Raw genomic sequence first — 14,664 nt, 5'->3', positions numbered from 1 at the left:
GCAGAAATACAAGATGGATGCCAGCACATGGAGTAACATAACCTCTGGGAAAAGGTAGGACCTTGACACCAGAGTAGGGCGGGGACTGGGTGATATCAGCCTGTAATTCCCTGGTCACTTTCCTGAGCTGTGTTCCCCGTCCTGTATTCCTGGATTTCTCTCGGATAATCTTCCTTCTCTGTGCTGCAGACACAATTTATGTATCTAGACTGGATTTATGGAGGTTCTGGGGATCAGATGGCAGAAAAATGTTTTTCAGCACAAGCGATACTAGACCTAGGCACCTGTGGTGTGTGTCTTGGGTGTCCTTCCCCATGCCCAGATCTAGTTATATCTCTGACAGAACATTTCTCCCAGGGTTCCTTGCTCTGTGGTCTGCTGGCTGTGCCGGGTGGAGGGATATGTCTGTATAGTCTCAGACCCAAGTCACTGAGTGCAGTCTCAGGAGATGGGAGGCAGTGGTGTGGGATCTCTGCAACTTGTCTACTGTAAACATTTAAGCTTCCACTGATAACTGAATACCAATATTATGAGTCCTGACCCTTACACTGTATATTGTAAATTACATACTCCTGACCCCTGCACTATATACTCTGTTGTATATTACATACTCCTGACCCTGCACTATATACTCTATGTTGTACATTACATACTCCTGACCCCTGCACTATATACTCTATGTTGTACATTACATACCCCTGACCCCTGCACTATATACTCTATGTTGTACATCACATAGTCCTGACCCCTGCACTATATACTCTATGTTGTACATTACATACTCCTGACCCCTGCACTATATACTCTATGTTGTACATTACATACCCCTGACCCCTGCACTATATACTCTATGTTGTACATCACATAGTCCTGACCCCTGCACTATATACTCTGTTGTACATTACATACCCCTGACCCCTGCACTATATACTCTATGTTGTACATCACATAGTCCTGACCCCTGCACTATATACTCTATGTTGTACATTACATACTCCTGACCCCTGCACTATATACTCTGTTGTACATTACATACTCCTGACCCCTGCACTATATACTCTATGTTGTACATTCCATAGTCCTGACTTCTGCTCTCCCCCCTCCCCCCACTGCTATATATACACATAATATGGATTCTCTTTTGTTCCCCCCATTTCCTCCCAGCTGGACATTTTATATCGGATGATGTGATTGGAGCACAGACTTTTACATGGTGATAATAATGTGATAACATCCTCCAACTTTGGACCCTTAAACAGAAAGTGATAATGAGGGAGGAGTCAATACCCCAATGATGGTGGTCTTCAGGATCAGTCCAGTCTTCATCTTGGTTGTTCTCCCCTCATTCTCACTCTCTCTGACCTCTGGTGGGGCTCAGCCCCGCTGTTCTTCATGACTAAATCATGGACTAAATAAGGAAGTGCAGTACTTCTTGTGTTGGGAAGATGGCGATGAGTGATAGAGGGGGTGGGGACCCTCGTCCTATAATCCCCTCATCACTGTCCCTCCTATCAAAGACAGTTCTGGTTGTTTCCTCACTCTCTGACTAAGGTCCATGAATAAAGAAATGACCTGGTAGGAGATCAGAGGAGCCATTTCCTAGTTCCCTTGAGGGTGGAATTGTAAGCTCCTCAGAGACCAAGCTTCCTGATGTGGGCGGAGTCCTGGTTTGGGGGAACCAATCAGCTCCTGTCTAGTAATCCTCTTTGTCTTTGTATTTTAGTCCATGGCCAGGAGATGAGGAAAACCTCCGAGGATTGTCTCACTTTGTCTCCAGACTGGAAAGTAGAAGATGAGGACATCACACAGTATAGTCCAGGAGAAAACCCGGCTCCCTCCAATGTCCATCCGGCACCACCCAGTGTAGATGGACCATCGGATTCCTCGTATCCTGAGGAACCTCAGACTGTGCGGGACCGGGCCGGCCTTCCAACAGGGAAGAGCTTCTCCTGTACTGAGTGCGGGAAATGTTTCCGTTGTAAATCCTATCTTAATAGGCATCAAAGATCTCACACGGGAGAGAAGCCGTATTCCTGTCCTGAGTGCAAGAAATGTTTTTCAGTCAAGTCCAATCTTTACACACATCAGAGATCTCACACGGGGGAGAAGCCGTATTCCTGTATTGAGTGCGGGAAATGTTTTTCAAAAAAGTCTAATCTTAAAAAACATCAGAGGCTTCACACTGCTGAGAAACCATATTCCTGTCCTGAGTGCGGGAAAACATTTTCACAGAAGGTTCACCTTAGCACACATCAAAGACTGCACACAGGGGAGAAGCCATTTTCCTGTTCTGATTGTGGGAAAGGTTTTTTTCAAAAATCAGAGCTTGTTTCACATCAGAGATCTCATACGGGGGAGAAGCCATATTCTTGTCATGAGTGTGGGAAACGGTTTTCATGGAAGTCCAGTCTTTGCATACATCAGAGATCTCACACGGGTAAGAAGCCATATTGCTGTCCTGAGTGCGGGAAATGTTTTTCAGTGAAGTACAACCTTTACAAACATCAGAGATCTCACACGGGAGAGAAGCCCTATTCCTGTCTTGAGTGCGGGAAATGTTTTTCACATATGTCTAACCTTTACATACATCAGAGATCTCACACAGGGGAAAAGCCATATCCTTGTCCTGAGTGCGGAAAATGTTTTTTACAGAAGTCCAATCTTTCCATCCATCAGAAATGTCACACGGGGTAAAAGCAACTTTCCTGTCCTGAGTGAGGGAAATGTTCCTCACTGAAGTCCTGTCTTCCTGTACATCAGGGGTCCCACACAACCCTAGAGGTGTATTAGTGCCTTGAGTGCGGGAAATGTCTTCTAGATGAATGTTGCTGGACATCCCAGCTCTCATGTGGGGAAGAAGCACACCCTGATATACACCTCAGATATACTCCATGGCTGATCTTCATCATGGAAGAAACAGTGGATAAGGAGATCAGAGGCCCCCAAAGACATGGATGAAGTGTGGGACCGGGTTGGCCATTGATATCAGGAGAATAATATAAATGGAGTGTGAAATGCTCTGTAATGATGGAGAACATTCCCCCGGCTCAGCAAATCTAATGACATCGGTGTTTTAGCCCCATTCACAGAGAAGGAATGGACAGGAGATAAAATCTCTCATATAGACAGAATGGTCATGTGACTTTATATAGAGGAACGCCAGAAAATCACATCAATCAAATCTTCCAATGTGTTCTGTGCAATCTGCGTACACATGGGGGGAGGGGCAGACCCAGGGGCATCCAGTGAGAACACAGAGGGGGGCTGGCTTACCATGGTAGGCAGGAAGTGTCTTAGGCCCGAGCACCAGCATGTCCACCAGCTGCCATAAACAAGGGAGCTGGCCCAGCACAGAACTCCTGGGAAGACTTACCTGACGCCACTTTCCTGCTCCATTTTCCATCCAGCCAGTGATGGTCCTGCCGCCATTTGTTTTATTATTGGTGTATACTCTGATCAGCAGGAATCATTTCTCCTGAAGAAGTGAGCGCTGCACCACGAAACGCGTAGAGATGGATGGCGCTGCTGGATCCTCCTTATGGTGCTCAGAATTCTGTCCCACGGTGACTGTTGTCCAGGAATTGTCCATTGATGGACTTTGTGAGAGATTTCATGGCCTTGTACACCTGCTGGGAGGGTTTTATGATTTCTACGCTGATTGGGAAGAAAACATTGGAAGATCTTTATTGATGTTTTTTGGAGTTCCTCTTTATAAAGTCCCATGAGTTCCATTGTGTCTGTATGAGAGATTTCATCTAGGGTAAGGACTGACCTACACCCCATCCATGCACACTTACCTCTCCGGATCTGCTAAGGATTGGACATGCACTTTCACCAGGTGAATGGTTCCCCACATTCTTTATGAATAGACCCCCAAATGTCAGGAGACGTTTCTATAAAGACGGGAAGTATGGAGCAGAGAAATGAAGAGACCTCCCAGCAATGTTATTGTAATGTACACCAATAATAATGACTCCGCCCCCACATTCCAGACAAGGGATCTTCCTGACCAATTGCATTTCTTCCTTTACTATTTCCTGATTTTTTTTGTAATCCTGTTGAAAGTGAAATTATAATAAAAAATGTATTGAATGAAAAACAAAATCCTGTGTGTGTGTGCAATGATGACAAAGCTGTGTATCCAGAAACGGCTGGTCGGTGACACTTCCATATACAGCCCAATGAAGTGACAAGGAAGCCCTAGAACCCTTTGGAGGAACCCTGGCTGAGAAAGGCTGGACTAGGCAGTCACATATCTCTGCCCCCCTTGCAGGGTTCCCAACCCTCCGTGACTTTTATTACTGACACAACATGAAATAGAATAGAATGGATAGATAATGTGGACATTGTAGTCAATGGAAGGTGATGAAGGGACGGGCAGAATCAAGCTCCTTGATAGTAGAGGCAGACCCGATCAGTCCTCATGGGGGTCACATACATGTATAATAGACCCTGGTGGTGTCATGGAGGGCAATCCTCAGGTATCCTCATATGTAGATGATAGTTAGAGATGAGCGAAGTATTCAAAAATTCGATTCGACTGATTCGGCGAATTCGTGAAAAAATTTCGATTCGAGTCGAATATATTCGCTGCGAATTTAACTTATAAAAGGGTGTTTCTAGGCTTCAGAGAGCCTTTATATTAGTGCAGAACACTGTACCTTTAATTTAAATGCCCTTGGAGTCTGCTGGGGAAGAGAAATAATACTGACAGTCAGTATGACATGCAGATGAGTGCCGTCGATCTTAGAATCACCGCACACTTCACTCATTTGGGCAGTCACGGGGCCAAAACCAGAGTGTGGAGCCACAGTGTGGCGGTGGAGGCAGCAGCAATGGGAGGCCATACAGCACCCTATGACAAAATGGAAACCAGCAGCAGTGTGAGGAGACCTGAAAGTGGCACATGGCAGAGTGTGGCGATGGAGACAGCAGCAATGGGAGGCCGTACAGGGACCCATGACACACTCTGGACCTGGCAGCAGCATGAGGAGGCGGTACAGGGGCCCATGACAGATTACGGGCCTGGCAGCAGCATGAGGAGTCGGTACGGGGGCCCATGACACACTCTGGACCTGGCAGCAGCATGAGGAGGCGGTACAGGGGCGCATGACAGATTAGGGGCCTGGCAGCAGCTATGGGAGGCCCGTAATCTGCCAGCACCCTATGACAAAAAATGGAACACACCAGCAGTGTGTGAGGAGACCTGAAAGTGGCACATGGCAGAGTGTGGCGATGGAGACAGCAGCAATGGGAGGCCGTACAGGGACCCATGAGAGACTGTGGACCTGGCAGCAGCATGAGGAGGCGGTATAGGGGCCCATGGCAGATTAGGGGCCTGGCAGCAGCTATAGGAGGCCCGTAATCTGCCAGCACCCTATGTCAAAAAATTGAACACACCAGCAGTGTGTGAGGAGACCTGAAAGTGGCACATGGCAGAGTGTGGCGATGGAGACAGCAGCAATGGGAGGCCGTACAGGCACCCATGAGAGACTGTGGACCTGGCAGCAGCATGAGGAGGCGGTATAGGGGCCCATGGCAGATTAGGGGCCTGGCAGCAGCTTTAGGAGGCCCGTAATCTGCCAGCACCCTATGACAAAAAATTGAACACAGCAGCAGTGTGTGAGGAGACCTGAAAGTGGCACATGGCAGAGTGTGGCGATGGAGACAGCAGCAATGGGAGGCCGTACAGGCACCCATGAGAGACTGTGGACCTGGCAGCAGCATGAGGAGGCGGTATAGGGGCCCATGGCAGATTAGGGGCCTGGCAGCAGCTATAGGAGGCCCGTAATCTGCCAGCACCCTATGACAAAAAATTGAACACACCAGCAGTGTGTGAGGAGACCTGAAAGTGGCACATGGCAGAGTGTGGCGATGGAGACAGCAGCAATGGGAGGCCGTACAGGGACCCATGAGAGACTGTGGACCTGGCAGCAGCATGAGTATGTGGTATAGGGGCCCATGGCAGATTAGGGGCCTGGCAGCAGCTATAGGAGGCCTGTAATCTGCCAGCACCCTATGACAAAAAATTGAACACACCAGCAGTGTGTGAGGAGACCTGAAAGTGGCACATGGCAGAGTGTGGCGATGGAGACAGCAGCAATGGGAGGCCGTACAGGGACCCATGAGAGACTCTGGACCTGGCAGCAGCATGAGGAGGCGGTATAGGGGCCCATGGCAGATTAGGGGCCTGGCAGCAGCTATGGGAGGCCCGTAATCTGCCAGCACCCTATGACAAAAAATGGAACACACCAGCAGTGTGAGGAGACCTGAAAGTGGCACATGTTTGGGGCATGATTCATGGCGGATTTAGTCAGTTGTGTCAGGAACTGGTGGTTTGAAATCCAGACTAATCCACGCCTGATTCATTTTCACAAACGTGAGTCTCTCCACACTTTGGGTGGACAGTCGTGTCCTCCGCGGAGTTACAATACCTCCTGCCGCACTAAACTCGCGCTCCGATGCCACGCTACTGGCCAGGCATGACAGCCTTTCAAGGGCAAATTCAGCTAGTTGGGGCCAAAGGTCAAGTTTCGTTGCCCAGTAGTCAAGGGGATTGTCTACCTCGGTTGGCAGGGTGCTGTCCAAGTAGGCCCAAGCCTGTTGTTTGAGCTCCTGCTCCAGGTCCACCTGATGCTGCTGCTGCTGCTGCTGCTGCGGCTGGTTCGTAGTTTCCTCACTGCACTGGTGAAGAAGGCTACTCATCATCGACTGCAGACTGAGGCAGCCGCTGCTGGTGGAGCTGCCACTGCTCCTACCACCCCACCCCTCCCCTGCTGCCATGGCAGCGGAACGCGAGCGCACAGGGCCCACAGTGTCTGAGGATGGACGTTGGCGCACAAAGGCAGAGACCAACTGACTACATAGGTGGTTTTTATAGTACGTTATTTTGGCCTCCCTCTCAGGAGGTGTGAAAAAGGCCACCATTTTTGAACAGTAGCGAGGGTCCAACAAGGTGGACAGCCAAAAGTCATCTCTCTGTCTGATGGTTATTATTCAGCTGTCGCTACACAAGCAAGCGAGCATGCTATGGGCCATTTGTGCCAAGGAATGCGAGGGACTCCCTGCCTCCATCTCCACAGCATACTGCCACGGTGCGTCTGGGTCCTCTGTCTCCTCCTCCTCCTCTACCAGATGCTCCTGCTCCTCCACTCCTGTCCGCTGAGTGGAAAAACCACCCATTTCACTCAATAATTCCTGAGCACAAATGTCCTCCTCTACCTCCTCCTCTTCTTCCTGTCCTGCCCCCACAGGGGTCATGTGGCGTTGAGATCTGTGCGCCACGTCTACCGCACCCTGACCAGCCATTGTTAACAGCATTTGTTCCAGGACGTGCAACAGAGGAATGACGTCGTTCGTCCCATAGTCCTGCCGACTCACGAATAGCGTGGCCTCCTCAAAGGGCCTGAGCAAGCGGCAGGTGTCACGCATGAGCTGCCAATGGCTGACATCGAAGTTACACAGGGGAGTACCTTTATCCGCTTGTAACATCAGGAAATCGGTGATGGCCTTTCGCTGTTCGTAAAGGCGGTCTAACATGTGTAGGGTTGAATTCCACCTTGTTGCAACGTCGCAGATCAGGCGATGCTGTGGAATTCCGTTCTGCCGCTGCAGCTCAAGGAGGGTGTGCTTTGCGGTGTAGGAATGGCTGAAATGCATGCAAAGTTTACGTGACATTTTAAGGATGTCTTGCAGTGGGATGGTGGATTTTAGGAACCGCTTGACAACCAGATTGAACACGTGAGCCATGCATGGCGCATGGCACAACCTTCCTTGACGCAGAGCAGACACCATGTTCTTTCCGTTGTCGGTCAACATGGTTCCGATTTTCAGTTTGCGCGGAGACAGCCATCTGTCGATTTCTCTGTTCATTACACTCAGAAGTTCCTCCCCTGTGTGACTACGTTCGCCAAGGCATACCAGGTGCAGCACAGCGTGACACCGTTTCGCCCTGCACATGTGATATGCCGGTCGGGTAATGGGACTTGGCACGGGGGTGGCGGCTGAGGACACGAAGGAAGAAGAGGTGGTAGAGGCGGACATCTTTTGTGGACCAAGGACGTGCAAACGTGGAGGCAAAAGCGGCGTGACCTGTCCAAGTTGCTGGTGCGGCTGTGACGGCACCACGTTCACCCAGTGGGCCGTAAATGACATGTACTGTCCCTGACCGTAGTTACAGCTCCACACGTCGGCGCTGCCGTGCACTTTGGCAGAGACCGACATGCTCAAAGACTGGCCCACCATCTCTTCTACATGTGAATGCAGGGCTGGCACTGCCTTTTTGGCAAAGAAATGACGGCTTGGCACTCTCCACCGCGGCGCGGCACAAGCCATCATTTCTCGGAAAGGTGCTGAGTCCACTACTTGGAAAGGGAGGGACTGCAGCACCAGCAACTTGGACAGGAGGACGTTCAGCTTTTGCACCGTCGGGTGCGTGCTCGCAAACTGTTGTCTCTTGGAAACGGATTCCAAGAAAGACTGTTGACGGAATCCGAGAAGAGGAGTAGCAGGAGAAGGAGCATCTGAACGAGCGGAAGATGCCAACGAGCGACAACTCCCCTCAGCAGAGGTGTTGGAGCCTTGACTGGCTGATAGAGGGCGATTGACGACGTCGGGTGACGGAGCAAGTAACGGAGCGGGTGATGGAGCGGGGGCTGGGGCAGGCAGAACCGCCGTATCTTTATCACGGTTTTCCCAGGACACCGAATGGTGACGCTGCATATGCTGACGCAACGCTGTAGTCCCAACATGGGCCCCCTGGCCACGCTTGACTTTCTGGCCACATAGTCGACATACGGCTACGTTTACTTCCTCGGGCGGCTTGACGAAAAATTGCCACACCACCGAGTCGAAAACTTTGCCCCCGCTACTCCTCACTGGCTGACTGCTACTTCCTTCGTGCGCACCGGCACCACTACTGGCCGTGGTGGTAGGCTGCAGTGGAGCTGGTGCTCTACTCCGTGGCCGTTTGGCTCCACTGACACTGATGCGACCCTGCTGCCTCCTGGGCAACCCACCGACTGTTTCGCTCGCTGCCAAGCTGGCACCCTCTTCTCCTGATGATGCGGAAGAAGTTGCCTGATGACGACGAGGCAGCCAAGTGCGATCAACCTCCTCATCATCAATTAGGGTCTCCGCCTCACTACTAGCCCCCTCGGCTGCGTCTGGGTCAGGAGACAGACCTGTCTCTAGACCGGCTACCGAGCCACTCTCCTCGCCAGTACTTCTTCGCCTGGCTGCTGAAAAGGCGGATGTCTCCCCCCGTTCCTGACCGCCCTCTGTTAGCTCTTCCTCACTGTACAGTGGGGCTGAGCCCACAGCATGCGATACTTCGCTTGGTGAGGGAACAGCAAAGGACAGGGGCAGGTAGAGGACACGTGATTTCAGTGGGCTTGCTCCCGGGCCATGCCAACTAACGGTTGTGTCTGACGTACCCACCGACCGTTGGCTGTAGGTGTCAGAGGTGACCTGGGAAGAGGAAGACGACCGAGCCAACCAATCGATGACAGCAGGGTTGTCGGTGGAGACACGACCGCTGGATGACACCGGGAGCACTGGCCTCTGGCTGCGACTAGTGCTGCCTCGACCCCTTCCTCTGCTGCCACGTCTGCTCGCTCCTAAAACATTGCCTCCTCTGCCACTCCTCTGCGTGTTGTCTGACATACTCTTTAATTCAACGATTCTGTGTCCCTGAGTAACAATTCTGTGTCCCTGAGTAACAATTCTGTGTCTGTCCCTGAGTAACAATTCTGTGGCCCTAAGTAACGGTTCTGTGGCCCTCAGTAACAATTCTGTGTCCCTGATTAACGTTTCTGTGGCCCTAAGTAACGGTTCTGTGGCCCTCAGTAACAATTCTGTGTCCCTGATTAACGTTTATGTGGCCCTAAGTAATGGTTCTGTGGCCCTCAGTAACAATTCTGTGTCCCTCAGTAACAATTCTGTGTCTGTCCCTGAGTAACAATTCTGTGGCCCTAAGTAACTGTTCTGTGGCCCTCAGTAACAATTCTGTGTCCCTGATTAACGTTTATGTGGCCCTAAGTAACGGTTCTGTGGCCCTCAGTAACAATTCTGTGTCCCTGAGTAACAATTCTGTGTCTGTCCCTGAGTAACAATTCTGTGGCCCTAAGTAACTGTTCTGTGGCCCTCAGTAACAATTCTGTGTCCCTGATTAACGTTTATGTGGCCCTAAGTAACGGTTCTGTGGCCCTCAGTAACAATTCTGTGTCCCTGATTAACGTTTATGTGGCCCTAAGTAACGGTTCTGTGGCCCTTAGTAAGAATTCTGTGTCCCTCAGTAACAATTCTGTGTCTGTCCCTGAGTAACAATTCTGTGGCCCTAAGTAACGGTTCTGTGGCCCTCAGTAACAATTCTGTGTCCCTGATTAACGTTTATGTGGCCCTAAGTAACGGTTCTGTGGCCCTCAGTAACAATTCTGTGTCCCTGAGTAACAATTCTGTGTCTGTCCGAGTAACAATTCTGTGGCCCTAAGTAACAGTTCTGTGGCCCTCAGTAACAATTCTGTGTCCCTGAGTAACAATTCTGTGGCCCTAAGTAACGGTTGTGGCCCTCAGTAACAATTCTGTGTCCCTCAGTAACAATTCTGTGTCTGTCCCTGAGTAACAATTCTGTGGCCCTAAGTAACGGTTCTGTGGCCCTCAGTAACAATTCTGTGTCCCTGAGTAACGTTTCTGTGGCCCTAAGTAACAATTCTGTGTCCCTGAGTAACAATTCTGTGTCTGTCCGAGTAACAATTCTGTGGCCTTAAGTAACAGTTCTGTGGCCCTCAGTAACAATTCTGTGTCCCTGAGTAACAATTCTGTGGCCCTAAGTAACGGTTCTGTGGCCCTCAGTAACAATTCTGTGTCCCTGAGTAACAATTCTGTGTCTGTCCTAGTAACAATTCTGTGGCCCTAAGTAACAGTTCTGTGGCCCTCAGTAACAATTATGTGTCCCTGAGTAACAATTCTGTGGCCCTAAGTAACGGTTCTGTGGCCCTCAGTAACAATTCTGTGTCCCTCAAGAAACAATTCTGTGTCTGTCCCTGAGTAACAATTCTGTGGCCCTCAGTAACATATCTGTGTCCCTGATTAACGTTTCTGTGGCCCTAAGTAACGGTTCTGTGTCCCTCAGTAACAATTCTGTGTCCCTGATTAACGTTTATGTGGCCCTAAGTAACAGTTCTGTGGCCCTCAGTAACAATTCTGTGTCCCTGATTAAAGTTTATGTGGCCCTAAGTAACGGTTCTGTGGCCCTCAGTAACAATTCTGTGTCCCTCAGTAACAATTCTGTGTCTGTCCCTGAGTAACAATTCTGTGGCCCTAAGTAACGGTTCTGTGGCCCTCAGTAACAATTCTGTGTCCCTGATTAACGTTTATGTGGCCCTAAGTAACGGTTCTGTGGCCCTCAGTAACAATTCTGTGGCCCTAAGTAACGGTTCTGTGGCCCTCAGTAACAAATTTGTGTCCCTGAGTAACGTTTCTGTGGCCCTAAGTAACAGTTCTGTGGCCCTCAGTAACAATTCTGTGTCTGTCCCTGAGTAACAATTCTGTGGCCCTAACTAACGTTTCTGTGGCCCTAAGTAACAGTTCTGTGGCCCTCAGTAACAATTCTGTGTCTGTCCCTGAGTAACAATTCTGTGGCCCTAACATTTCTGTGGCCCTAAGTAACAGTTCTGTGGCCCTCAGTAACAATTCTGTGTCTGTCCCTGAGTAACAATTCTGTGGCCCTAAGTAACAATTCTCTGGCACTCAGTAACAATTCTGTCTGTCCCTGAGTAACAATTCTGTGGCCCTAACTAACGTTTCTGTGGCCCTAAGTAACAATTCTCTGGCACTCAGTAACAATTCTGTCTGTCCCTGAGTAACAATTCTGTGGCCCTAATAACGTTTCTGTGGCCCTAAGTAACAGTTCTGTGGCCCTCAGTAACAATTCTGTGTCTGTCCCTGAGTAACAATTCTGTGGCCCTAACTAACGTTTCTGTGGCCCTAAATAACAATTCTCTGGCACTCAGTAACAATTCTGTCTGTCCCTGAGTAACAATTCTGTGGCCCTAACTAACGTTTCTGTGGCCCTAAGTAACAATTCTCTGGCACTCAGTAACAATTCTGTCTGTCCCTGAGTAACAATTCTGTGGCCCTAATAACGTTTCTGTGGCCCTAACAGTTCTGTGGCCCTCAGTAACAATTCTGTGTCTGTCCCTGAGTAACAATTCTGTGGCCCTAACTAACGTTTCTGTGGCCCTAAGTAACAGTTCTGTGGCCCTCAGTAACAATTCTGTGTCTGTCCCTGAGTAACAATTCTGTGGCCCTAACGTTTCTGTGGCCCTAAGTAACAATTCTCTGGCACTCAGTAACAATTCTGTCTGTCCCTGAGTAACAATTCTGTGGCCCTAATAACGTTTCTGTGGTCCTAAGTAACAGTTCTGTGGCCCTCAGTAACAATTCTGTGTCTGTCCCTGAGTAACAATTCTGTGGCCCTAAGTAACAATTCTCTGGCACTCAGTAACAATTCTGTCTGTCCCTGAGTAACAATTCTGTGGCCCTAACTAACGTTTCTGTGGCCCTAAGTAACAATTCTCTGGCACTCAGTAACAATTCTGTCTGTCCCTGAGTAACAATTCTGTGGCCCTAACTAGCGTTTCTTTGTCCCTAAGTAACGATTCTGTGGCCCTCATTAACAATTCTGTGTCCCTGAGTAATGCTTCTCTGTCCCTAAGTAACGTTTCTCTGTCCCCAAGTAACGTTTCTGTGGCCCTAACTCTGTCCCTAGTACAGAGCGGTCTGCCTCTCTTGAATGACTGGAGGCAAATGAAGAATTCCAAAATGGCCGCTATTTATAGCTCGACCATTACACAGTGCTGGCTGGCTGGCTGCTGATTGGCTGATGCGATCACATGTCATTAAGAAATGCATTATGGGTCAGCGCGCCTTGTCTGCGCGCCTTCCCAGACATCCCCGCTCCGTCGCCGCACATGTCCGCCGCCATTTTAGGAAAAATTTCGATATTCGACTCGAATTCCACTTCGCCTACTTCGATTCGCTCATCTCTAATGACAGTCTATAATCAGGAACTCTGGGGTCATATCCTAATAATGGGACCATTGAGGAGAAAGGTGCATTGCCATCATTAGCAGCAAGGGGAGATATAACATTGAAGCCAGCTGATAAGGGGGGATGGGTGGTCATTATGGACACAGCATGTGATGACAATGAGACACTGGAGAGTGCAAAGTCTGGTGCAGCTCTGCATGGGAACCAATCAGCTTCCAGGTTTTATGTCAAAGCTTAATTGAACAAGCTGAAGTCAGAACCTGATTGGCTCCCATGCACAGCTGCCCCAGATTTTGCACACTCCAGTTTTAGTAAATCAGCCCCATTGTGTCCATCTGAGATGGTTTGTGCCAGATCCCGGGTTGTGGGTTCCATTCAGTACAATGTCTTTGGGTTCTCTTGCTAGTTGACTGCCCCCTTGTTAGTTGAGGTGTTTGTAGTCATAGAGGTGTTGGGTCATGATGGAATGATGTTGTGTCAGGTGAATGGTAGGCTCTGACCTGGTTTTATCTGCCAGCTCTGTGTTGATTCGCTGAGTTTTCTATTGTTTGTTATGTCCATCCTTGGAATTAGGGAGGACAGTATGATGTTGGAGTGAGGACATTTTTGTTGTGCGGTCTCTGTTAGTTGTAATAGTTTATTCTCAGAGGCTTCCTTTTGTCTCTGGAGGATGTTTGGGTCGGTGTGTATGATGATATGTTTGGGGTCGGTGTGTATGATGATATGTTTGGGTCGGTGTGTATGATGATATGTTTGGGTCGGTGTGTATGATGATATGTTTGGGTCGGTGTGTATGATGATATGTTTGGGTCGGTGTGTATGATGATATGTTTGGGTCGGTGTGTATGATACGTTTGGGTCGGTGTGTATGATGATATGTTTGGGTCGGTGTGTATGATGATATGTTTGGGTCGGTGTGTATGATGATATGTTTGGGTCGGTGTGTATGATGATATGTTTGGGTCGGTGTGTATGATACGTTTGGGTCGGTGTGTATGATGATATGTTTGGGTCTGTGTGTATGATGATAGGTTTGGGTCGGTGTGTATGATGATATGTTTGGGTCGGTGTGTATGATGATATGTTTGGGTCGGTGTGTATGATGATATGTTTGGGTCGGTGTGTATGATGATACGTTTGGGTCGGTGTGTATGATGATATGTTTGGGTCGGTGTGTATGATGATATGTTTGGGTCGGTGTGTATGATGATATGTTTGGGTCGGTGTGTATGATACGTTTGGGTCGGTGTGTATGATGATATGTTTGGGTCTGTGTGTATGATGATATGTTTGGGTCGGTGTGTATGATGATATGTTTGTGTCGGTGTGTATGATACGTTTGGGTCGGTGTGTATGATACGTTTGGGTCGGTGTGTATGATGATATGTTTGGGTCTGTGTGTATGATGATATGTTTGGGTCGGTGTGTATGATGATACGTTTGGGTCGGTGTGTATGATGATATGTTTGGGTCGGTGTGTATGATGATATGTTTGGGTCGGTGTGTATGATGATACGTTTGGGTCGGTGTGTATGATGATATGTTTGGGTCGGTGTGTATGATGATACGTTTGGGTCGGTGTGTATGATGATATGTTGGGGTCGGTGTGTATGA

The 14,664-nt window shown here is 49.1% G+C and overlaps 1 protein-coding gene across 1 annotated transcript in view; it reads left to right on the top strand.

The window, feature by feature from the left end:
• LOC149450591 (uncharacterized) overlaps nucleotides 1-14,664 on the top strand; it is a 146,423-nt gene that overhangs the window by 89,605 nt on the left and 42,154 nt on the right. Inside the window, exons 5-6 of the mRNA XM_089691712.1 lie at nucleotides 1,944-2,137; nucleotides 2,306-2,437. Of these exons, the coding sequence (XP_089547838.1) occupies nucleotides 1,944-2,137; nucleotides 2,306-2,437 (326 nt within the window). The remainder of the gene's footprint in view (nucleotides 1-1,943; nucleotides 2,138-2,305; nucleotides 2,438-14,664) is intronic.

Source organism: Staurois parvus, unplaced genomic scaffold (assembly GCF_062004578.1).
Source record: "Staurois parvus isolate SC_StPar_1 unplaced genomic scaffold, SC_StPar_1.0 ptg000570l, whole genome shotgun sequence".
NCBI classification, from domain to species: domain Eukaryota; kingdom Metazoa; phylum Chordata; class Amphibia; order Anura; family Ranidae; genus Staurois; species Staurois parvus.
The sequence above is the reverse complement of the archived record's forward strand: the minus strand, read 5'-3'. Positions and strand labels throughout refer to the sequence as shown.